Source organism: Artemia sp. Qi Xiang Cuo, chromosome 18 (genome assembly GCF_049724085.1).
Source record: "Artemia sp. Qi Xiang Cuo chromosome 18, ASM4972408v1, whole genome shotgun sequence".
Taxonomy (NCBI): domain Eukaryota; kingdom Metazoa; phylum Arthropoda; class Branchiopoda; order Anostraca; family Artemiidae; genus Artemia; species Artemia sp. Qi Xiang Cuo.
Window position 1 is genome coordinate 33,027,978 of NC_142811.1, and position 27,225 is coordinate 33,055,202.

Sequence of the window (27,225 nt, forward strand, 5' to 3'; positions counted from 1 at the left end):
AAAATGGAAAAATTGCAACGGCCATTTTTTGGATAAGTGTCTAAGGAAGCTACAGTAAATTTTTCATCCAGGAATTCGCTCCTGTTTCCGAGTTCTGTCGATTTTTCCTCTTATGGAACAATACCATTGGTACGTTGGGAAGGAGATTGGCCTTAAGTTTTGATGTTGTTCCTCACTTTCAATTGAAGAACCGTTTTTTTTTTTTATTTAATTTCTGATATTTTTTAAATAATGCCGGGGAATCCAGCTTCACCCTCCATGGGAAATTCCTTCCCCTCACGGGAAATCCCTCCTTATATAGTTTTTTCCCACATAAAATACCCCCCACCAGGAAAATTCCCTCCAGACAATTCCACTCTAGCTGGAAATTACCCCCGAAAAACTTCTTGCGAACGATTCCGGCTGAAAAATTTTTCTTAGTCCACTTTTGTTTGAAAAACTTTCATTTCCGATCGTTTTCAAAATTACACCGAAAATTACCCTCTGTGGAAAATTCTTCCGAAAACACCCCACCCCCTAGTAGAAAGGTGCTCCCGCATAAAGTTCTCTCCGGAGACCAAATTCTCCCAGTACAACATTTGTCTTGGAAATTTCATCCCTCGGGAACTTCCCTTCACGGAAAATCATCCCCGTAGAAAATTCCCCTCCTCCCCGAAAAATGTCTGTCTACTTCCCAATAAGAAATACTCTAGGTAAACGATGGACAAATTTATTTACTTGCAAACTTTTCCCCCAGGGGCTGTGGGGGGTGGTGTTATCCTCAAAACATAGTTACTGGGTTTTTCAACTATGAAAAATACTGAGATTCGACGAAGCTTTGCTATTTTGACATACCCTATAAAATAAGATGATAAATTTTGCATTTTTTTGGGGGGAGGGGGTGGGAGGGCCTCCTGATTCCCAGATTCTATAAATTTTATACCACCCCCCTTTTTGGTACCCTCCACAGTTCATACTTAGCGCCTTCTTCGTGGTGTCTCTTACTTTTTCAGACTACATAATCCATCTAATTTAATTCATTAATGGTAGCAATTCAATTCAGAGTTTGCTAACCATCAAAATAGATTAAATACCTCCACCCCCCCCCCCCCCCAGTCCACTTACGACGTGTATGCCTTTGTCTATTATCGCTTTTACACAATTTTTCTTGTTCCATATCATTGTATATATAATTAGTGATATACAGTGTTCAATTATATATAGGCTGCAGTGTTCCATATACACGACATGGAATATACTCTTTTAGACGTAATCTAAATAATATATCGAAAAGATTCATATATTCAATAAATTCAGTAATGGCCTTATAAAAAACTATGTAGATCAATTTCAGAATCATTTATTATTAAAAACAAAATAATAGACGCGACCGAGGCTGGATCAAATGACAAAGTTTTTTTTTACAAATGAAATAACAAACTGTTACCGAAGAATGAAGAGAGAGGGAAAGCAAGAGAGAGAGAGAGAGAGAGAGAGAGAGAGAGAGAGAGAGAGAGAGAGAGAGAGAGAAAGAGAGAGAGAAAGAGAGAGATAGAGAGAGAGAGAGAGAGAGAGAGAGAGAGAGAGAGAGAGAGAGAGAGAGAGAGAGAGAGAGACAAAGAGATTTAGAGCCCCGCCCAGAAAATTACGACGCGTATGCCTTTGTGTATTATCTCTTTTACAAGATCTTTCCTATTCCATATACGATATTTGGATATAATCTTTTCAATTTTTAATGTATTTCGTTGCTTCTGCCAAATTGGTCTCCAAATCTGTCATGAGCCCGCTCCTTCAAGATCTTTTTCAAACTATGAAAAAACTATGTTGATAGTTTTATAATTTATGTACTTACCGCATTTGTTTTAGATTAAGCCATCCTTTGTTCATCTTTTTTCTTCTGGTCATTTTTATATAGTTCTCTTAGCTGACAAACTCCAATTAAAGACAAGTTGACGCAAGCATTACCCGTCCTAGCCTAAGGTATGTTTCCATTCAGGGGGTGTAAAGTGGGGTTATGTAAGACAGTAGAAACAGAGTTAGACAGGGTTATGTAAGACAGGAGAAACTTACCACAAAAGCAATCGTGGAGGAATAAATTAAAAGAATCTAGAATTTTCAATCCGGCCAATTAATTTAACATTTTTTTTTTGAATTTATAGTGCTTTCGGTTGCTTAAAATTTTCCATTTCTTTGGCTCCAGACCTTTTTTCAAAAAATCGACCTGGTTTCACATTAGATTTTTTTTCTATTTCCTAGGAATTAAATCAGAAAAGAAAACGGCCAAATTTTACATCCTTGTCCAAAAATCACTTGTGCAAAATTTTACTGTGCTGGTATGTCGGGTCAGAGAGCAAGATCTCTTTTCGTAGCATAGGAAAATTAACATTGCAATGAATTTAGCGACATTCACCTTAATACTTTGGTGTAATCCAAATTTCACTTATCGATTTTTGCAAGAGCGTGTAGTTACAATGTCAGAAAAGAACACAAAGTGTAAGTTCCTTTCTTGGATGCGCTGAAGCCAAAATTTACGCTTTGGCAGAAACAACTTCAAAACGGATCTTGCACTCCTCCCAACAAAAACCCCCAGAATTAAATTTGAAAAGTATACAAACTAAATCAACTCTAATAAAAAAGATTCGAAAGATGAGTTTTGGATTCCAGTAAATTTGAGAGTCAATAACGTGGGTTTACTTTTTTCAATCAGCTAATGCAAGAAATGTTAAAGGTAAATGATACAAAATGAACAGACATTGACATGATGATGCAGCAAGAAATGATGCAAATATTTTCAGATTTATTAGAACAACGAACATAGATCCTTCTCAACCACTCCTTCATAGACGTTTTCGCCTTTAGGCAATCAAAGCGAGCTATGTACCTGTGTGTTTGTCTCGGTCCCTTGACAAACTCTGTAACAAGAGAAAAAAAACTCCTCAGAGAAAGGTGAGTTAAATTAGGAGTTATCCTAAGATGCAAAAGTCTTCTCCCTGATGATTCTATTCTGCCACTTTTCAATTCGTGCATCAGACCTGTCATGGACTATGCATGTCCTCTCTTCGCTGTTGCACCAAAAAGCCACATCGCTCCACTCCAACATATTCAAAATAGAGCTGTACGTGCAGCAACCTCTGGCAGCACGAAAGCTGAAACCCCACAGCTGATCCAGGAGCATTTCGATGTGGCGTCCATGTCGGTTTTCTAATACTTGCAGGGTTCGGACAGGTCGGTTCGTTTCAAATTATAGGCTCTGTCCTGTTTTTATAGGATTTCCCGGGCCCAAATATAGGCGTAATATAGGATTCGGAAGTCCTCGGGATCAGATCTGTGGTAGATGGCGTGAGATGCCTGGTCACATAAATTCGTCATTTCCCGAGTTTATGCATTTATTGATTTATTTTATTTTTTTTTATTTCAAATAAAGAAAGTGCAAACAGTAAAAAATAATATACAAATTCTTTTGAAAAGATCGAATGATACAGGTCATATATTTGTAATCACTCTTGATGCTTCTTGGGCATCAATTTCGATATGAGGTCAGTTTTTCTCTTTGCAAGAGACTGCTCCATTCTCGAAGATTCCACCATCTGCTCTTTTTCACTTGTTCTGGACCTCACAGCTCCTTCGAGCAAAGAAACAGCTACGGCAATGTCTATGGAACTCTTGGACTCGGCAGCCTTCTTCATTCTGTCGGTTGCTTCCTGAAGTAAAGTATCTGCTACTGTTCTCTTTTCTTGCTCCGATGCTCTAAGTTTTATCCTTTTCCTTTCCAGGTCTTCTATTTCTTTATTTTTGTTGTGGACCTCCTTCAACTTCCGCTTGCTGTCCTCTTTGAAAGCTGCTTCCTTCTCGGATAGCTCTTCTTTTTTCTTTTCATCCAGATATTGTTGATACCAAGACCGTGCGGAACGTGCAAGATTCAACAGCTCTTTTGTAATGACAAATCGTTCTGGTTTTCCTCCATAAAGCCTCAACGTGTCATATACCATGAGTCTCGCATCCAGAACACGTTCAGACATCAAAGCCTGGTCTTCACAGAGAATCCTACCCGAACGCAAGAACCCATGCTCAACATCTGCGCTGCCATGCGACAACGTCATCACCGCTTTGATAAGCTTGGTAATTTCCGTGTACTTGCTGTCCCCGCGCTCATTCACCAGTCCAAAGTAATGGCTCCAAAAATGATCGATCCGAGTAATGTCCTCACGGAGTCCAGTTTCCGTTCGCAAAAGCAGCCACTCAGCCTGGGCGACGTCTGAGCTTACTCCAATCGCAATCTCGCGTGCCACAGCCGCTATGTCTGCAATGCTTCTTGAATCCTTCATGTTGATCGGATTCAAACAGCGTAAAGCCTCTAGAAAACCATCCTTTTCCAGGGGACATTTGCTCACAATATGGCGAATACCCGCAATAAAATGTTTTCACACATTGACACAGAAAATGGCCTTGTCTTTCAGTATTGCTTTCTCACCGAAAGCTCGTTCCACATTTTCTGAAATTATGGGCTTTTCTGCAAATTTTTCAGCAAGGTTCAACATTTCTGGTGAGAAATTTTCAGTCTCGGTCACAAAATCTGGAGTAAAGACCCGTCCGCAAAGCGTCACAACTAGTCTTTTGATCTCTGAGTGCAGAACATGAATGAGAGGCTCTTCTTTCCGGAACAGTTGGGTGAAACTCATGAACAGTTCTGCTGAGGCTAGAACAAGCTCGAGTTGGGCCTTCATCGTCACACTTTTGATATAAGCCACAATCTTCAGAAATTTGGGAGTGGACAGAAGATTCTTCAGTTTTTTCTCTCTCGGCACGAAGTTCAGGAAGTACTCTAAAATTGCTAGCCACTGCTGCATGATTCTAGCGAGGGCATGGCCGACAGCCAGTGGCTTGGGACATGCTTCATGAAAGCATGAACTTGTTCCAAACGCTTTTGTTGACGTCTGGTCCGTCACTTCCAAGCGTGATTAGTTTTTCAAGTGGCAGCTGATTCTGCTCAATAGCTGACATAATCTTCCTATATAGGTCATCACTTGTCGAGTGGCCCACAAAACTTGTGCATAAATGTCTGCTCTGGATTTCGTTCCCGTATGAGGACCAATATCGAACACGTATCTGTAACTCTGTCATACCAACGTTGTTGGTTGTCTCGTCATATTCTAGTACAAAATATAACTGAATGTCCTTCACAAGCATTTGCTTACAGTAAGGATGCAGTGCATCGGTGATCAGATACGTGAGTTTCCTCGCACACAGGAATATTCCATCGGGCATCTTACCGAGAAACATTGCAAGAAAGGTTACAACAACATGGACAAAATAGTTACGAGCTATGTATCGCCGTGCCATCTGAACTGCCCATCTCAGCTAAGATTTATAGGTGGCATTACACTCACACAACGTGTTTATACCAATTTATGGTTTTTCCTTGATTGTTTCCTTACCTCAACATTTCCTGGTCAGACGAAGTTGTAGTGAAGGTAGTTGGGCAGTAACTGCAGCTTTTTGTCTGCAGATCACACATATTGGTTTAGCTGAGCAACCACAGCTGTGCAGCCAAGATTTTTTAAGCAGAGTTCGCAAAAGAACGAGTACTGGTCGTTCCCAGTCTTACACCATTTGCCAATTTTTCTACCACTTCAATCCGTCTTAGCAACTCATTAACTATTAAACTGGATAGGCTCCATACTCAATTACCAAGCATCATCTGCAAAATAGAATCCCACGATTAAAAGGCCATAAAAAGAAAAAATGTGGATATGTCCGAAACTGGGCCGTATTCGCATCAGCCTTTTATAGCGTTTAGCCAAGAAACACATAAGTCGCAAGAACTCAAAGTCTCATTAAGCAGAGACTGCTAGCCTGTATACTGATCTTCTCTCATTTCGGACAGGCCCAACATGACAAAAAACAAAACAATAGGCTACTAAGTCAGCACAACGGCATAGCCCAGGCAGAAGCAGCTTACTAATCCCCACACAAAGCATGAGTTAAGTTCAAACAGCTCAACTGTTGTAATTACTTATCGATCTACACCGAAAGACAGCACTCTACAAGCAGAGTCAAAAGCAAAGAAAATCACATCTTGGCTTACTTAACGAGCAGTGAAAATTTAACATCATGAGCAATGCTCTTGGTGCTCTTCAGCCGAAAATATAGGAATAATAGGATTTTAGCCAAAATATAGGCATCTTATAGGACTGCATTAAAATATAGGAATTTATTGGAATTTATAGGCGAGTCCGAACCCTGTACTTGTATAACCCTCCATAAGAGGAGCTATCGAAGCTCGTTCCTGAAAAAGCAAAGCCCTTGCGATCAACTCGCCGAAGTACAGCTGGTCAAGACTACCTTGAGCAGGGTGCTCCCCACCAAGAATATCTGAAAACAAGTTTCGCCCGAAGATCGGCTGCCACATGGAATAGATTGCCGGCAGAGGTAATCCCGAAAACTCCTTCCCTTGACGCATTGAAGAGAAGGTATAACAAGTACCTTGGTGTTATAAAATGAGGTAACTACCAGGACTAGAGGCAAATCATCATTTGTGATGGAGCCATGAAGCCTGTGATAAAAAAAAAGTAAGTGCCTAAGAAAGTCATCGAAACCACATTAAACAATTACATCCAACAACTAAAATTGCCCGAAGAAAACGCTGCACCCGCTAAGCCCTTGAAAATATTATTACAATTATGTATTGAAACAGCCAATTTCTTTAATTAACCAACTATATTTAATTTATTAATAAAATTAATAAATTTCCTTTAATAATTGAGTGGAGGATCATAAACTCCACGAACCCTTCAAAAAGCGTCCCAAACTAAAAGTCCTGATACGTCTTCATTGTTTAAAGTTTTTTCCCTGCTATCAGGCGTATACGCAAAGATTTTTTTTTTCCAGGCAATGCACTCTTCCGCGGTGAAATATTAAGATTTTTACGAACATTTCAATAATTTTAAGAGACTCCACATGGTTCACCTATTTTTTTTTTTCTTGGATTACATCGTCCCCCTTAGAACAAAGTTCCTCCGCACATACCCAAATAATATATTTTTGGCTCTTGTAAGCTATAAGGGTTTGTGAGCCTACCCAAAGAGCTTGAGCTTAGCATGTATATCAAGCTACCCGCTCTAAACCCTTTTAGATATTGCCAAAATCTTTACCAAGGATAATTACAAGGTGATCAAATGTTCCGTATCTTAGAAGCATTTGTTATCTTATCTCAGTCTCCGGATGGTGTTCAGTACCAGTTTGACTCATCATATGTCAAACAACAATTTTCAACTTTATCGCACTTTATAGAGCTATAATGGGAGAAAGGATGAAATGGCTATGGCACGTTTTGCGGATGAAGGATGAAGATTGCCAAAGATTGTTCTTTTCGGCCATCCATCTGGAGCCAAGCGAGAGGCAGGTCGTCCCCGAATGGAGTCAAAAGAGATCATAAGGAAGGGTGTAAAGAAAATTTAAACTTCTTAGGATAAGGTAAAAATTTAGGCTTTGAATAGACTTGGGGTGGATGATGAGACTGCGTAGCTGTGTTGGCCTAAGGCCACTTGAGGTTTCAGTCTTCTCCTCCACTCACAAAAAGATCCACTGGCCCTGCTTCCTAGTAGACGATGTACAATAGATAATGGGCGGTTACAGACCACTGTATATGAATCAATGAAGTGACATGACACCCCACAGCCAATAGGGAAAGGGGAGTAACCTTTTCCAATTTGCCCATTGTTATTATATTTTTTATTATAAAATATACGGAAATCTTTCGGGAAGGGGGGAGGATTTCCCAAGTGGAAAATTTTACGTAGTGAGGATGTTATCTGTAGGGAATTTTCCACGGAGGGGACAGGGGAATTTTCCGACATCTCTAAGGCGGCTTAGAGATGCAGTGAACTGTTAGTAGTAGTAGTTACAGTAGTATTATAGAAAGCAACGTTGTTTCGAATGTATGTCTGTTGCAGAGGCGAAACAACCACACAGATGGTAATTACCCAATTCCGAAGACTGTCGGCATATTGTCAAGTAATTAATGGTGCCAAAAATTAGTAGTTTAAAAAAATATATTTTATTATTCTTTAAATTTATGCCTGAAAAAAAAGGGATTAGATACGTTAGAAATAATTTCTTCCTTTTCCCCCTTATCTCGTCCTCAAGAAAAATTTTGGTAAAAGAATGTTAAATGATTGATATTTAGATATATCAGCCAAACGAAATACAAAGCAGTTCTCATTTTAGAAAAAAATTAACACTCCTTATTAGCTTATAAGTTTAGCAAAATTTTATATCGGTAAGCCAAGTTTTCTGAAAAAAAATGGGTTAGTTGCTTCACAGACACTAACTTTCTTGAGAATCTCCTGCAATCAATGATCCCCTTGTTATTCTACTAGACTAAATATCTTGCAAAGATTTAGCTCTTTAAGGACTCACTGAGGGTATTTTGAGCCTTAAAACGGTAAGGCTCAAAATACCATGCTAGGTAATGTCTCATTTATACATTAATATCTTAAACTTTTGGTCAATTAATAATTACGAAGCTATCAAACTATTGATCGAAGGTTTTCCTCTCCATGGGTAGCGCAATCTTTAAAGTTAAATCATTCACCAATATTATATGATCGTATCATAGCAGCAAAGAATGTGTAGAGGTTCAAACTATAACAGTTTAATGTATTAAAATACAATATTAAAACTTACATAATCAACTTATAATATAATTTCAGTTGTGACTTTTTTTTTTACCAAGAACTCACTTAGAAACTCCGCTGCATGTAAAAACATACATATATTGTATAGTGTACGATACAAAAGTACAGGTTAATGAGGCACTACTGATCCCACAAAAACACACTAGTGAGATTTTCTCAGAAATCACTTAAAAGAAACTTCAACTGTGTCTCAGAAACCAACTTTCTCTAAGTACAGTTTCCCCATATAAAAGCCTTGAATAACCCTTTAATTACATCACTTGGTGGAAAAAGGAACAATTTCAGAAACCTAAATTTAACAGAAAAAAAGAAAAGCTAGTTTTTTGCAGAATATTAAGTTCAAAAATAAACAACATCCTAAATCTCCCTACGAATATCATCAATAGGTAGTTCTTTAATCACATGTATTTCTGTTTTTTTTTTATTAAAACAAAACCTTTCCTACCCAATTATAACTCTAATTATAGAGATTTGAATTTTTGTACGATTCTATAGTACTGCTACATATACTACTACTATACTACTATACTACTATATAATATATTTGTGAAGAATGAGTAAACTGAAAACTTTTGCTCACTTTTCCTTACGGCTTCGCGGTTTATGCCCCTTCCCTCCAAAGGCATTTTTTGGCTTTTGATCAGATATTTTTTTTAACACCGATTATTAATCTTTTATCAGCTCATCAAAGCAAATGGCATTCGTTTTTTAAACAAACATCTGCTCATCAGATACGTTGTTTCGGAAATTTCGAGGGCTATCAGCTTCATTCTTGGAATACAAATCGAAAACAAATTAGATAATGAATGAGCGAATTGAATGAATTTATTTAGTCAACTCGATGCAACACAACAACAAAATGACATTACGCCCCAACGGAGAGCAGAGCACGTAAATGTTAAAAAACATTTACGGAGAGCAGAGCACGTAAACATAAGGATAGAACTCATCAACATTATAAAAAGAAAATAAATAGATACAAATTGATGACAAAAATAAAACATGTAAGGCCAGAAGAAAAAAAGAAAAAAAGTAATGCCCGGTAAGCAGTGGACAAGAAGAGACCCCAACATGGACAAATAAACAAAAACAATCAAAAAACAACATAACGGGCTCAAGCTCGATCATAGAATCTTATCCAATAATAATTAACATTTTCTTTTTCAAATTATACTAGTTACGTCCAAATTACTCGGTTGGGATTTTGTCTCTCAGTCTACACGTAGGATATATTTATCTGAGATTAACGGTATTTGATATCTAGTTGAAAACCTAGATCTTCCGGGATTGACAGGAAGAAGTCAATACATTCTAGAACGCCTAAAAACCGAAGAAAGAGGCAGAATCAACAGAGACCTCTCGTAAAAATATTAATTTTTGCAAAAGGAAGCTATGTCCTGACTCAGTAAAAAATTAGCTAAATCCTGAAACAAATGGGTTCAGCTCCACTTGAAACTTACAGAGAAAGCGCCTTGCACTAAGGGGACAAAGATACAGAATGTCAGAAGAACAGGCCTAGCTTATAGCCAAGGAGATTTCGTCTAAGAAATTTAAGACTGTTTACGTAAATGTTTCAAAGTTTCATCGTTTAGGAAAAATCCCCAATAATTGAGTGACTTCAAACAAGAGTCATAAAAAATGTTCGTTTCCATGGCTGAGGGGTTATATACTAGTGCGAATACCTCAGACTTTTATTCATTTTCGAAGTCTATGGGGGGGGGAGTAGGAAATCTGCCTCTACAAGCGGCCACGCTACAGTTGTGAAGTATGATGGAACGCAATGGCGTAATTTCGCAATTATGAGAAAGTGTTTCTGTGGCAATCTCGGTGATAGACATATAAGATAGACAAGATCGAACAATATGTGTTATGTTTTGAGGGAAAGCAACGTATCCATAGATTGCACGTGCTGGATTTGAAATTTTATAAAATTTTATTACGTAGATTTGATTAGGCATTACGTTTTGTGTATAGAAGGTGGATTTCAAGGTGAAAAGATTGATTGGATACCAAGAAATAGAGAACAAAGTCGTTTTTAGCAAGAAACGCTTATTCTGCGACTTTAAAGAACGGGTCAAGATTTCTTCTTTTTTCAACGAAAAAATTCCTGTTCTCATGGCACTTTTGTCAGCAAAGCTGACCAATGGTTTCTGCAAGAGTTTCACGTAACCTAGGCAACGTAAAACTAGTCATTCTGAACTGAGGGGGTATTTCAAGGGATATTTCATTCTCCTTTTCCTAGTAAAAAAAAAACAAGTGTTCTATAAAAAAAGTTATTTAGTCTGTTTGTTTTGTTTTTTATTGTTCGTCCGTGCAAGACATCATGTTTAATGTGTTTTTTATTTTTCCATAAACTGACTTTTCAGGTATTCGAAGTTTTGATGAAATCATCCGTGTTGTCTAGTTAACGATCAATTTCCTTTTAAAGTAATTCCAACTGATTTCAAAGTAAGCTGTGGCTAACCAATTGAACAAAAACAACCATTAAATTCTTGAATCCTTTTTATGTCTGAAAGCATACTTAAAGCAACCTTAGTTTTCGTGATGACTATTGTAATAAGCCTATTGACTACGTCCACGTAAGATATAATTTGTTTCATGTACATATGAGAATTGCATAAAAGAAAACAACTTACTTATGCTTGGCGAAGAAAATGACTTTTGCTTTTTGATTCCAGGCTCTCCCATAGATGTGCTTCCAGTGAAGCAATGACTATGGTATCTAAGCCTCCTCTTTGGAAACTCCCGCTTTGTCTCGGGGAAGGAGCCTCCAGCCACAAAACTTAATGTGTCTTCGTCGGCTATTTCTTCAAGAAACCTCTTAGCAACAATTTCTTCTTTTTGATCAGAATCGTCACTTTCTTTATCATTGGACTAGAAACAAGGACATTCACAAATTGACAAAGGGGTGACTTAGCAATAAAACTTATATAAATTTCAGAATAGGCTGCAAAAGTTAAGCGACTAAAATTAAATTCGCTTCTTTTAATAACAATGGATACAAGCAGTAAACAATTTTAAAAGCAATTTTCTAAGATAAATATGGTACGTTCCCGATATTAACTGAGGATACTTGACTGAGGCATGATGATGAGGCATCTTAAACAACATACAAATTAGCACTTAGCTCACAAATATAACTATATATGTTGGAATAGTATACGCACCTGTAGTAAGGGAAAATTTGGCCTCTACCTCTCAGCAGCAGGACCAGGATTTTGGGAGGGAAGGGAGAAGGGCACGGCCAACTATAGAATTTTTTACCTTTTCTTTTCTGAAACCATAATCAAATTGAATTCGAGCCTTGGTGATTCACAGATTCGCACAAATGTAAGCAAAACTGCACAAAATCAACTGTGTCTTAAAAAAAAAATTACATTCACCCAGTTTTGTTTTGTTTTATATTTCAAATCCCTCACACGCTAAAAAATTCCTGCGTAGCTATCTGGTGGAATAACGATCCTTTACAAACATAAAGAAAGACTTAACATGTTTTGAAACTCAACAGTTCATACATAGCATTTGTTTTGAATATCGCCAGAAGTATTAAAAAAAGAGTGCTTTTTCTTCAGGAAATAATTTTTTAAACACAGGCCTGAAAAAGCGAAAAAAAAGTGCTTCGGTAAGCAACCACTGTTTCTCTGAACCAAAATTAAGCATTTACGAGTATATTCCATGAAAGCAAGAGGATTTGAAATTTGACCAACTATAGTGACCATTTAATACAGCTGAAACTTTCCCTCTTTGAGATATCTTTTGTGATTTCCTCAGTCATGGAGCACTAACAATAAGGCTTATCGAGAGCCAATTCAATAAAAAAAATATCCTCTTCGACATCCTAAACACTAATGACACTCTGGCCTTTGAACGACTTAAGGGGAGTTAGCTCAACTCCTTTTTATAGTAATTTTTGCTCATTTTTGGTCTCAATCATTCATTGATAGCAATTTCTAGTCATTTTAAGACTGAATTAGTATTTGACTTTATTATTGGTCGTCATTGGTTCAATGTAGGTCTTTATTATTTTTGAATTTATTTTTTTTTATTAATTAATTATTTAAATTAATATTTTTTTTAATTGACATTTTTCTTCTTGGTTAATCAAAGGAGTTTTCGTAAAGTTTTGTCGTTTTTTCCCTAAGAATTAAGATTCTAACTTGCTATTTCTATTTTGGACACAATTTGGTCACACATTTTAATAATAGTTTTACTGTAGAAATTTGGATGGATGAGGAGCGGGAATATTATTCAAATAAATGGATTGAAAGCCTGCATAAATTGTGACCTTCTATAGGACAAAGGGGATTCTGAACCAAATCTTGTTACAACCTTGAACAAGGACGAATATTGATTTATCAGTTGTTATAAGATTCGTAGTGCATAATTTGTTTTAACTGAATATTTGTTGAAATAAATGCATTTTTAGCTCGCTTATTAAAAAGAATTCTATTTTGTTTTACAAAAAATAAAAATCGGTCGTCAAGAATCAATGGAACCTGGATGTACGCCCCTTTGAAAACCTGGATGCAACATTGTCTTTTGATTTAGTTCAATATCTTCCTCAGCATTCCCTGAAAGTTTCAACTTAATACCTTTATCTGTTCCTGAGATAAAAAGGTATCCTCTTTTGACAATATTGATGCAGTTAGTGTCTTTTGGTTTAATTCAACATCCTCCTCGGCATTCAATGGAAGTTTCAACTTAATACCCTTGGCCTTCCCTGAGATATTGCGGATACCGCTCTTTTGACAAACTACATGTACATAGTATTTTTTATTTACTTCAAAAACCCGTCTCGATATCACCTGAAGATTTCAACTTAATACCCTTGGTCGTTCCTGAGATATTGTTGATACGCCCTTTTGACAACCTGGATGTACATAATGTGCATTGATTTAGTTCAAGAATTCCGTCAACATGTCCTAGAGGTTTCAACTTAGTATCTTTGGCCTTTTCAGACATCCAGAATCAATCATGTCCACCTTCCCAATAATAAAGCCTATCAGAGGCAACGCTTATAGCGTTGCCCATGGTGAACGCCATACGGCTCCAATGTTTTATTGTTATTATTTTTTTTTTCCCAGAGGCACTTCATGTGGCATGGGGCGTCGCATAAACTTCAGTGGGGGATCATTCGATTGAAAATCGGAAGTTATAGTGCCCTTTTTAAGAGTAAAAAGTGATCGAAGGGCAACTCATTTGATTAAAATTTTAAAGTTCTAGTTCACTTTTTAAGAGTAAAAAGAGATCGGAAGGCAACTAGCCCCTTCCCCCCTTACACCCTTTTTCTACAAATGCATTAGATAAAATTTTAAGATAGCCATTTTGTTAAAAATAGTTAAAAGGTCAGATAACAAAAACTCCGATGGCTACACAACCCCCCAGGGCCCGAGGGCAGGCGTTGTAAGTTATGCCCTGGGGGCATATATGGTTCTTATCGAAATGGTGCTCGTATAAACTTCAGAGAGGGCTCATTTGATTGGACATTTAAAGTTCTAGTTCACTGTTTAAGAGTCAAAAGAGATACGAGGGCAACTAGCCCCCCCCCCCCCGACGACCTTTTTCCCCAAACCCATCCGATAAAAACTGTGAGATAGCCATTTTGTTTAAAATAGTTCAAATGTCAGATAACAAAATCTCCGGTTAACACAACTCCCCAGGGCAGGCGTTGTAAGTTATGGCCCAGAGCAGGCGTTGTATGTAATATAAGTATATGGTTCTTATGGAAAAGATGCTCGTATTAACTTCAGAGAGGGCTCATTTGGTTGAAAATTGAAAATTGTAGTTCACTTCTTAAAAGTCAAAAGGGATCAATGGGCGACTAGCCCACATCCCACTTTCCCAAAGCGCATCCGGTCAAAATATTGAGATAGCCATTTTGTTCAAAATAGTTTAAAGGTCAAATACCTATGTTTCTGGGGTAAAACGCCCACCCCCTCCCAACCCCGGGGAAATGGCTCTAGGCTACGGAACTTAATCATTCTTACTTTGAACTCGGTTTACTTTGATACTTGGATTTAGTGATTTACTTGGTAACTCCGATTTACGGTGCAAGGGCTGTAAGCTATGCAAATTGCTTATTGTTACTTTGATGCTTTGTTTACTTTGATACCTTGTTTACTTTGATGCTTTCTTTACCTTGATACTTTTGTACTTTGATATTGTTACTTTGATACTAGTTTTGATACTTTGATGAAAGTTTAACGTTAAAAAAAATCTTAATTTGAAATAAGGATTTTTTTTAAACTTGAAACTTTTTGAAATCAAAAAACGAAGCAAAATTAATTAAAAAAAACTTTTTACACACTGTAAAAATTAAAAAATTATTACCAATTCAATTTTTTTACTTATTACAACATTGAAAATAAAACAAAAATTGCAATGAAACCAGACCAGGATTTACCAATAGAACCACTAGGCCCTGCGGCTTTCACTATTCCCAAAGTTTTGGGATTTCCATGAAAATCTTGCAAAAACGGAGTGGCAAAAACTCTTGCGCCTAGAAGCGTCAAATATATAAATCCGGCCCTGGGTGAAACAAAATCTTGAGCTGGTGAGCTTTCATTAGTTAACATAATTATATATCAAATATTCAGTTTAATTTTATTAGTTCTTGCCAAAACTATTAATTTATTTTGGTATAAAAAATTATTTTGAAATAGGGAATTTTGAAAAACTAGGAACTTTGGCAATCAAAAACGGACAGAAATTAATTAGAAAAAAACGTTCCGACAAAGGAGTTTTCTAAAGAAAAGTAAAGGCCATATTGAACTTGAAATCAAGCGAGATTGAAATCTACAAGAACTCAAACTCAAAAAGACCAGAAATTACTATTAAAAAATAAATGAAACTCAAAACGAACAGAAATTAAATAAACAATCATAGCCAACAAGAGGATTTCACAACAGAATAATTAATGTAATTTCGTTATTTTATTTTTATCTCAGTTGCTTTAGTGTTCTCACAGAACTAAATCTAATAGCATCTATTCCCTGCGTGGATTAGTTTGCGCCAATTGTATATTTTTGGCGGTGGTTTTATTTGTTTTTAGTTTTAGTTGGGTTTTTTATCTTGTTCTTCTTGTGTTTGTTTTTTTTATCTTGTTCTACTTTGTTTTCGTTGAGAAAGGCTTCCAGACGTGGGACCAAAGTATTCGGATTTATTTTTTTTAATTAAAGTGTGGTTTTGTTCTTATTTTTTGTTGTAATTGCAGCTGTAATTGCTGTCATTAATTATGTAGCGTTAATTGCCCATTGTTTTCATGTTAATTAAAAGTTTTCTAAAGAAAAGTAAATAAACCTACAATAACTCAAACTTAAAACGACCAGAAATTACTATTAAAAAATAAATGAAATTCAAAACGAACAGAAATTAAATAAACAATCATAACAAAAAACATGCAGCAGGTACTAATATAAATGAATAAACATATCTTAAAACGAGTAAAGCTTAAGTTGAACATGCAAATCAAGCTTAAAACGAACAAAAATATTTTGCTATTGAAGCATAAATGAAACCTAAAACCAACAGAAATTAAATAAACAATCGTAGCAAACAAACATACAATAGGTAATAATGTAAATAAGTAAATAAATCTTAAAACGAGTGAAACTTAAATTGAATATGCAAATCAAGCTTGAAAAGAACCAAAATCTCTACAAACAAGAGTTTGGGTTTTGCCTCCTTCTCTCACTGTAAAAGTATAAACCTACTGCGTCATTGGCGCTTTACTGAAAACGAATTATATTACAAATATTTTCTTTGGTGATTATTGCAACGTTGAAAATAAACATAAAGATTAAATTAAAACTAAATTTTGACCCGATGAGCGTTTAGTAAATAATATCATTATATATCAAATATTCAGTTTAATTTTATTAGTTTTTTTCCAAGACTTTTAAGAACAAATACAGTTTCACTACAAACAAGAGTTTAGATACTGCCCCCTTCCCTAACGGTAAAAGTATAAAGCCTACTACGCCATTGGTGCTTCAAAATATTACAAATATTTGCTTTTCCAGTTATTGCAGCATTGAAAATAAAAAAAAATTACAGTGAAGTAAAATCTTTAAACAATTAATAGTAAAATCTTTAAACAATTAATAGCATTACATATCAAACATCCAGTTTGATTTTATTTGTACTTTTCAAGACTGTTCAAGACACATATAGTTTTCAGTAAAGCACCAATGACGCAGTAGGTTTTAGACTTTTCAGTGAGAGAAGGAGGCAAAACCCAAAATCTTGTTTGTAAAGATTTTTGTTCGTTTCAAGCTTGATTTGCATATTCAATATAAGTTTCACTCGTTTTAAGATTTATTTACTCATTTACATTAGTACCTATTGTATGTTTATTAGCTATGATTGTTCAATCGATTTCTGTTCGTTTCGGGTTTCTTTTATGCTTCAATAGAAACATAGTTTTGTTCGTTTTAAGCTTGATTTGTATGTTCATTTTAAAGCTTTACTCGTTTTAAGATATTTTTATTCATGTAAATTAGTTCCTGTTGTATGTTGTTTTTTTTTTCATTTGTTCTTTAACAGTAATTTCTGGTCGTTTTGAGTTTGAGTTCTTGTAGATTTCTTTACTTTTCTTTAGAAAACTTTTAATTAACATGAAAGCAATGGGCAACTACAGCTACATAATTAATAGCAGCAATTAAAGCTGCAATTACAACAAAAAATAAAAACAAAACAACACTTTAATTTAAAAAAAAAAATTCGAATACTTTGGCCCCACGTCCGGGAGCCTTTCTCAACGAAAACAAAGTAAAAAAAAATTAAATAGGGGGGGAAAACCAGTTGCTTTTAAAAATAACACAAAAAAATCCAAAAAAAGTCAACTAAACAAACGAAAATAAAAAAATAAATAAGTAAGAACAACTCACATCATAAACAAACTTCCAGCACTGAATTTACTCCATTAGAATAAACCAAAGCGAATGTCTATAGTGAAAACAATAAGCGACTCTCCTCTCAACATTCAGTGGATCTACTGAATGTTGAGAGGAGAGTGACCTATTGTTTTCACTATAGACATTCACTTTGGTTTTATTCTTATGTAGTAACATCAGTGCTGGAAGTTTGTTTATAATATTCCCATCTATCCACTGTATGTTGAAAGGAGAGTGACCCATCGTTTTCACTATAGATTCGCTTTGGTTTTATTCTTATGTAGTGACATCAGTGCTGGAAGTTTATTTATAATTTTTCCACTTATCCACGCAATGTTCAGGAGAGTGACCCATTGTTTTCACTATAGACGTTCGCTTTGGTTTTATTCTTATGGTTTAATTTTTTTCTTTTCCTGTGTGTAGTTGTCGGTTTTTGTGTGTGTGTTTTTTTTTTTTTAACTCTTTTTTTCTCTTACTTTATATTTTTCTCTTTTTTTTGCTATTTTTTCCGTTGAGAAAGGCTCCCGAATGTAGGACCGAAATATTCGGATTTTTTTTTAATTAAAGTGTTGTTTTGTTTTTATATTTGTTCACTGCTTTGTTGAAATTAAAACCCGTTTTTCTCATTTAATTTTTCGATAATGGGTACACAACTGGGGTTGTCATGTTCTAAGCTAAAATAGGAAAATAATTCTTGCTGTAGTAGGATTGAACCATTCAGAAGCCAAAACATCCTAGCGAAAAATAGTAATCATGCTTTTACTGTCAAAGCAGTTGAACAAATCTTAATTTTCTGAATTTCATAACAAAATTCTTCAATATCGGTTTGAAAACAAATAACCCGAATGTAATAATGCTGAAGAGTGATTAACACAAAAAAATTGTTTCTCACCAGATGATCGACATAACATGAAGAAAGCCAGCAATATAAATATTTCATAGTTTTTTTCTCCTTTTTTTGAATGGAAACAGCCAATTCGGGGCAAACCCACTCAGAAACAAATTGTAATTGTAAGAATAAGGTTAAAATATTTCCTAAAGAGAGTTTGGCATAGTGTCCAGGTAAACCCTAGACTTATCTTTGAAAATGATTCAAGACTTTTGGATTCTTGATCAGCTTCCATTGAATTAAGCACGTTAAAAGGAACTAAGGCAATCATTTTCGGCAGTCAAAAATCAAAACAAATCTAAGTGCGTTTTGGTTTGTTGACACTCAAGAAAGCCTGTGGATAAGGGTAAAGATAAATCATCTAAGTAAAGAGCGATGTGGGCATAATATATTATTTGTTTAGATCAGGGCACTTCGTATCGAAGGAGTTGTCGTAGAAACTTTGAAAAGGGCTCATTCAATTGGAAATTTAAAAGGCTAGTGCTCTTTTTAATATTCAAATGTGATTGGAGGGCAACTAACCCCCCCCCCACCCCCACCACTTCCCCAAACACAGCCAATAAAAATTTTGAGATGGCCATTTTGTTCAACGTAGTTGAACGTTCTGGAAATTATGTATTTGAGGACGACAACCCCCTCACAATCCTCAGAGCAAGGGTTGTAAGTTATGCCCTGGGGGCATACAAGGTATATATAGAAAAAGTGATTGTGTCAACTTTGGAGGGGGCTCATTGGAATGGTAATCAGAAGTTCTAGTGCCCTTTTTAAGATTCAGCCAGCAAGTCCAAGCCAGCAAAAATTAACATGAGTAGGGCTGATAACCCCCATGCCTTCTCAAGACAACACAATTTGCGCTTCACTGAAAACAAAATACGTTTCAAACGTTTTCACCTTATTTACTTTCATAAACAAAAAAAAATATCAAAACCTTAAGCAGCAAATATCAGTATGTCAAATTAAACTGACAATCCACGGTCATCTGTTTGTAGTTGTTTTTTTTTCAGTAAAGTGCAAATTGTGTTCTGGTCTTGAGAAGGCATGGTTATCAGCCCTACTCAAGTTTTGCTGGTTTGGATTTCAATCGGCTATTTATTGTAGTTTCTGTTCGTTTTGAGTTTCATTTATTTATTGATAGTGATTTGTGGTAGTTTTACGCTTGTAAGATTATTTGACTTTATTTTTGCTCATTCTTGGCTAAAGGAAACTCTTTACTTTTCGTTTAAAAACTTGTCTTGGCGAATTTTTTTTTTAATTATTTAATATAAAGAAGCGACTAAACCGCGCTTTGTTTTCACAGGACTAGAGGCCTGTAGCTCAGAGACAATCAATGGTACAAATTTAAGATCTTCTCCATTGTTGGGATCATTAAACGGAGAACAAAATTTTCTCTTGCCTCTGCAAAATTCCAGTTATGTCTAGAGAAAGTGTTGTTCTAGTCTGCTAAATAGTACAAAAAAAGCAACAAATTGAATGTTTGGGCTCCATAAGTAAACTTCTAAGGGTTCGTGCAAAAATGAAAACATGGAGAAAGGAACTATCTCTTCCAGATCCTGAGATAGGAATTGCTCTCTTATAGACCTTTAGCTGAAATAATTCTAGAAAAGCTTTTTACATACTTGAAAAGACTTTTTATTTCTAAAACTTTTGATTTTGATCAAAATATGGGGAGAGGGGAGTCCCCAAGTTTTTTTCATCAGAATATCTACCAGAAATGCTTACTGGACCTCAACTAAACTTATTGGGACATAGTTTTGTGTTTTGGGTATCCAGACATAAGCTGACTGTTCAAAGGAGGAGGGATTGAAAAGAAAACAAGCATTTGTGAATTTTAAGTAATCGTTTGAGAAAATGCATAGTATACCGTATAGTTAGTTTATGAAGGAATTTATGTTTCTGTTTATTCATGAGATACTGCCGCATCAAGATCGAGTAAGTCGTTTACTCAAGATGAAGGTCCAAAGTGCAAGCTTTGCGATGAAATAGTGATAAATGGCCTGAAGCACGAATTTTTCAATTGTAAATATAATGAAGGAATTGTACATAAATGTTTTAGTGCCTTAAGAGATCGTGGAGTAATGTGGAATACTGAGGAAGACAAGATAAGGTTGATTAAACTGAATTTAGAAATTCCTGGAAATGAGAGGAGAGAGCGAGCTGTGGTGTTGATTGTGATGAAATTTTATGAATATGTATGGAAAAGAAGGAAGAAGAGAAAAGGGATTGAGTTAAGAAGGTTTGGTTATGATTGTAGGAGAATGATAGCGCGTTTAAGTGAAACTGAAAGGTGGAAAGAAAGAGTGGATATTGAGTGGATGGAGTTGTTGGTTGAAGAGTTTATTGGCAAGAGGTAGGTTATGTTTGAGGAGATATGTTGTGAGAGTGTGTGTGTGTGTGAGTAGAAATGAGTAAAACAGCGTTGTGAGTTTTTAATTTTGTTTTTTGTTTTGTTTTTAGAACTAAATAGTAGGCGAAGTATAGTTAAAAGGGAAAAATGAAAAGATAAAGTTGAAAAGTAGTATCATTATAACTTTCTTTGAGGTCTTTGCAATTTGTAAATATGTTGGTGTATTTTTTTGTAAAAGAAAGTTATACTGATAAATAATTTGGTTGATTTGTTTTATTATTATTATTTGTTTTGTAGGAGACACGTAGGGTCACCATCTGGAAGAGTTTAGAGGTATGGTAAGAGATAGCCACCGTGTGAAGGGCTTCCTGTTGGGGGAGGACGCCCTTTTTCACGGGAATGGCATTTTTTTTTTTTTTTTTTTTTTTTTTTGAGTGTTTTTGGTAGTATATGGTGACTTGAAGTGTGTCCAGGTCGGCTACTAATTAATAAAAAAAGAGTAGGTGACGTCTAAAGTTAAAATTAGATGTATTTTGAATATAAAATTTGTCGTCACTGAGAGGAGAGGAGGTGGGATTTAAAAAAAATAAAAAAAAATATAACAAATAAGAGGAGGGATTTATCCCTGCATGGCATCGGTACTTCTACAAGAAAAGGTTGTCAAATATCAACCAGGTTTTGTCGTAATAGAAAACTAGTTTCCTAGTCATGCACTTTGGGAATGATAACCCAATTCGTTTTCTGTATGGGTTGGGGGAGAGAATAGGGCTCATACAGTTCTGTCCTCGGGTCATCTTCCAGAAGAAATTTTTAGATCTTAAGCAAAATGAACGCGAAGTAACAGCTTGAGTCCTATCTGAATCCTACAAGGTTTGGGAAATGTCTAACCTCTTAGGGAGAAAGGGAGAGGAGGATATATTCTAGACATAAGGATATCAACCCTCAGAGGTTGTAAAATCTCAACGAAACTCAGTTATAAGTAACAAATAAAGTACTAGTTACGCCTTTTAAAGTCCATATCCGGTTCAACCTAGGAAGAGGGCAAGAAAATAGTTGCTAATTTCTCGTTATCAGCCCATCTATCAGGGACCTAACCCCCCCCCCCCCGCACACACACACACACACATACAAAAAAAACTGCAAAGTAAGAGCAACTTTTATAGCTGTAAATGTACAGAGTTTACACCTTATCCACTTTCTGCAAGGAGGATAGAAGTGTCCTTTCATTAGCCTAATTACTAAGTGGACGGGACAAATTCAGACTAACCTGGACAAAAGCAACAGTTACGGCACATAAGAAGCACTTATCAGATTCACTAGATGTGGTCATGGCAGCTAGGGATTTAGTTTCACCTTTAGATGTTCTAGTTACATCAGATAGCTTATAAAGCATTTGCTGCTTAAAGCAATGCCATATGAGCTTCTGGATCTTATTTCAAGGTATGATCATGTTGCGGTTTTACATCTGTACACTGTCCGTTTTACGGACGGTCTATAACCACTGGAAATAACCTTCAGGAGTGTATGCACAAGTCACATAAGCAATCAAATCATTTACTATGTAGATAGTTAGGTCCGTAAAAATCAGGCTTCCCTATATCTATTTGACCATTGCTTCGTACACATAAAACTTATTTCTGGAGCAGTCAAGCTCCTGAAACTTACAAGCTTTTCCCGTGAAACATAACTGCATGCGTTTCTCCGTAACTGAGACTCATGAGTCACAGTTGCTTCAACACTTAACAAGGTCCTGGCACCAAAGATCTAGTCTATCTATAATAAGGAATGTTAAAGGGGAGAAGGATATTGAAAGACTGGGGATGATTCTTCTGATGTGGAAAGCAGATAGTAGAATCAGTCTTTCCCAAAAGCCAGCCTCGGAATTATTTCATGCTCCGAACCTCGAACTTTTCCCCCTCAAAACTCAATAGGAGAAAAATCCATTTTTAGAAACAACATGGAACCTTTTTAAAGTGAGTATTTTTCCACCAACAATTCCTATGATGCAATCTTATAACAAACATTTTCAACCCTAACTAAAATCAATGTTTACCCTAAAGCCCTAAAACCCCGTCTTCAAAAGCAAAGTGCATCCATAATTTTCTTTAAGATATTAACCAACAATTCACTTGAAGAAAATAACATTTAATGTTACTACTGAATCTCTTTCAAATTTCAAAAGAATAATCTTCTATCCAATTTCTGCTGATGCAGACATAAGGGTCGTTGAAAAGAATCAAAGCTATTAGACACTGAGGATAATTATTCTGAAAAGGTCAGCAAATGAGTATACTCCCCAAGGATTTGGGTATTGACGTTGAGTCTCGAAAGAAATCCTCCAATTATTCTTGTTTGTCTAAAGAAAAAAGTCCTCACTGCTATATTTTTCTAAGAAATGAATCGCTGATCAAGAGAAAATTACGCTCTAGAAGGGGAATTCTTAAAAGAAACTTTTTATTTCCCTTGGGCAAAGACTCTAAGTAACTAAAAAGAAATGAAAAAATAGAAAAATTAGGTTAAATTGACCTTACTGCAGTTTAATGTCGCTATTCTGAATAGCTTATACTCATCCTCCTTTTCTTCACTATCATCATTGGCTAGACAACTTAAACGATTAATCAATTTAATAGTAAAAATGCGCTTGAAATTCAAATAGCTGATAACTTCAGGGGAAAATGGATTTTCCTCCCAATGTTTGGAATACAGTATAAATTTTTGCTATGGATATTTTGCAATTGCTTATGGTGTTGACAAAGTAGGGCATGGGGGGGGGGATAGGCAATTCAAACTAATAGACTGGAAGAGCTAAACTTGTCCGGGATGAAGTCTTTAAAAAATCACAGAATATTTTGACAAGTTATTTGATGGATTAATATTATATGGTATTGAATACTAAAATTACTTAATAAGAGCACTGGCTAATAGTAACCCAGAGAAACAAAGTTTTTGGGTCAAAATAGTTTCTTGTCATTCTAAAACAACTTTTTACGGAAAATTTGAACACGCAATAAGAATTGTTGCGTGTTCAAATTTTCCTGTAAAGTATATATATATATATATATATATATATATATATATATATATTATATATATATATATATATATATATATATATATATATATATATATATATATATATATATATATATATATATATATATATATATATATATATATATATATATATATATATATATATATATATATATATATATATATATATATATATATATATATATATATATATATATATATATATATATATATATATATATATATATATATATATATATATATATATATATATATATATATATATATATATATATATATATATATATATATATATATATATATATATATATATATATATATATATATATATATATATATATATATATATATATATATATATATGTGTGTGTGGTTTTTTATGGTTTAAAATTACATATACAAGTCTGTAGGGAAAAGGGAGCTTAATGTACAATAAAAATTCTGGGCAAGGGTAACGGACAAACCAAAAACCGGACGAAAAAATGCTTCAAAACTTTTTTTCCAATCGAATTTAAGATTATATCCATAAGCCCTTGAACCAGGAAGACAGCAATATACAAGAACAATCAACCCAAAAACAAATATTCGTCAACCCAACAAAGGGTTCAAAAAAAGGAAAAAAATTGCGAATAGCCTGAAACTTACATTTGTAAGTTTCTGAGCCACGAGGCTATAACACACAAAGTAAAAGTCCCTGCCCCCTGATCATCAGATAAATGACCTTTTCCCCTAGTTTATTATTTCCTCTTAAGCTCATTTTTGGGCTGCTTGCCCTAGTAATCAGACAAATGTCCTTTTGTCCTTTATTAGATTTCTCTATGCTTATTTCTTTCTATTTTCCTATTTCCGAGACGATCTTTAACGTCTTGAATGAAAAAGTCATCTAATTAAGACAAATAAAAAAGTCAGCGAGAGAGTGACTCACCCGCAAATCTAGACGGTCCTAGACGTTTACCCCCCCCCCCCCCCGCAATTACCTCCGGAAAATACCCCCCGAGGAAAACACCCCCCCCCCCCACACACACACAAAATACCCCCCGCAGAAAATACCCCCCCCCGAAAAATACCCCCCATGGAAAATAAGGCTTTCTAAATTTGAGAGTTTTATTTTTATTTTTTTCCGTAGGGAGAAGTAATTTTGATACTTGTGTATTATACGCCACTCACTCAAGTTCACACTGTGTAAACCTCGAGAACAAACCGGTTTCTTCGTAAGCTTCTTTCAGCTTAGCGCGAGATAAGACGAGGACAAGTGACAGAATAGATGTGAAATATATAATTAAATATATAAATTTGGGCTATATATTTGCACATAAGGAGGGAAGGGGGTAAAGTATTTGGACAATTTGAAATCAGAAAACAATTCTTACTTAATAATATGCAGAATAATTGTACCTAATTCATTTTGCATGCAGACCAGCTATACTTTACCCCCCCCCCCCCCCCCCTAATGTGCGAATATTTAGCCCAAATTTGTGTCTAAAATAAAGAAGAAACTAATGAAGAAACCGGTTTGTTCTCGAGTTTTACACATCGTAAACTTGAGTTGGTGGCGAATAATACACGAGTGCCGGAATTTTTCATGGAGAGAGCCGGATTTCCCGGTATTATTTAAAAACGATCAGAAATTAAATTTGAAAAAAAACAAGTTTTTTAAAACTGAAAGCAAGAAGCAACATCAAAACTTAAAACGAATTAGTGCCTGATTAATCGAAACTTAAAGAAGACCAGGAAACCCTAGTTGTCTGGGTGTCTAAATTGGTGCCCCCCCCCCCTGTCGAATGAAAGATCTATAAGCATTTATATATTCTGTAAGCATTATGAAAGATCTATATTCTGTAAGCACTTAAATAGTTTTGATAATAATATTAAATTTACAGTTGAGTTTGAGGATAATAGTAAATTACCTTTTCTGGATATTTTATTAATTAAAAGGGATCTCCATTTACTTTTCTCGATTTAAAGAAAAACCACGCACAACGATAGGTATTTAAATTTTCATTCTTGTCATCCTCTGTTGGTGAAAAGGGGGGTGGTAATTTCACTAGTGGATAGAGCCTATGGAATTTGTTCCCAAAAATTTCTGGATTCGGACTTTTTATACTTAACGGATATTCTGTTTTTTAATAGCTACCCAATTAAGTTCATTAACAGAATAAATGAAAATAAAAGGGTTATATATAATAGTGGGGTTTTCGGAGCTTCTCAGTCTTTAGATTTAGATGTATCAAACTGTTACACTTCATTGACGTGTGTATCGGGTTTAGTTGAGAAACTTTCGCGGGTTTTAAGTAAACTTGGTATTGATACATGTTTCGAATCGTTGAAGTCAATGGGTAGTTACTTTATTTCAGGTAAGGATTTAACCCGGAGAAATTTGAAAAGTAGGGTTTATAAAAGTTTGTTTTCCTGCCGGATGGTACGTATTGGTAGAACTCGACAATAATTTGTTCAAAGTCTTATTGAACACCGAAAATCGATAGAAAAAATCGTAAAATTAAGCAAGCCTCCAAAAACTTTTGTTTCAGCTTTAGCAGAACATTTTTGGTTTCAACCAGATCATTTTGCAAAATTTGATGAAGCCTTAGATATTTCAAATGATAAAGATTACACTCAGTAGGCGAGTGGGACCATAGAAATTAAAAAACATATGTTTGCTAACCTTTCGATAAATAGGAACACAGTTAAATTAAATATTGCCCTAATTTATGATAACCTTCTTAAGAGTGAATGAACAGTCAACAAGGGAGTTAAGATTTTATATAATCACCAGGGGACTATTTTACCTGCTAAACCAAAACGATTTGCTTCAGTAATAGCTAACAAAAGGATTATTTCGCAAAAAAGTAATAAAAGTAATTTACGGTTTTTTTATTTTTCCTCAGTTACTCTGGTGTCCTCACTGAAGTAACTCTATATTGCATCTTTTCCCTACGTGGATCAGTTTGCGCCAATTGTACATTTTTTTTTTTTTTGGTGGTGGTTTTATTGGTTTTTAGTTTTATCTTGTTTTTTTTTATCTTGTTCTTCTTGTGTTTCTTTCTTTCTGAAGACGCCTTGTTTGGATATAGGCAAAATATTCCCGTTGTTTTGCATTTGTCTTTTCTTTTCTCTCCACTGGCCACAGTCTCGTTTGTTTGTTTGTTTTTTTTTAGATTTTTCTCTTTGTTGGTTTTTCCCCTGGCGATTACCCCCCCCCCCGCGGTAAATCCCCCCCATATATTAACTCCCCGAAAAATGCCCACCGGGGAAAATACCCCCCTCCCACGCAGGAAATACACACACCGGGAAATCCCCCCCCCCCTATGAAAATAAGGCTTTCCAAAATTTGAGAATTTTATTTGAGTTTTTTTCCGTAGGGGGAAGGAG

At 35.3% G+C, this 27,225-nt stretch overlaps 1 protein-coding gene across 1 annotated transcript in view; it reads right to left on the bottom strand.

Moving 5' to 3' along the window:
- The window catches only part of Tsc1 (tuberous sclerosis 1 protein hamartin), a 191,544-nt gene that overhangs the window by 94,779 nt on the left and 69,540 nt on the right, over positions 1 to 27,225 (bottom strand). Inside the window, exon 11 of the mRNA XM_089103825.1 lies at positions 11,312 to 11,549. Coding sequence (XP_088959951.1) covers positions 11,312 to 11,549 — 238 coding nt within the window. The remainder of the gene's footprint in view (positions 1 to 11,311; positions 11,550 to 27,225) is intronic.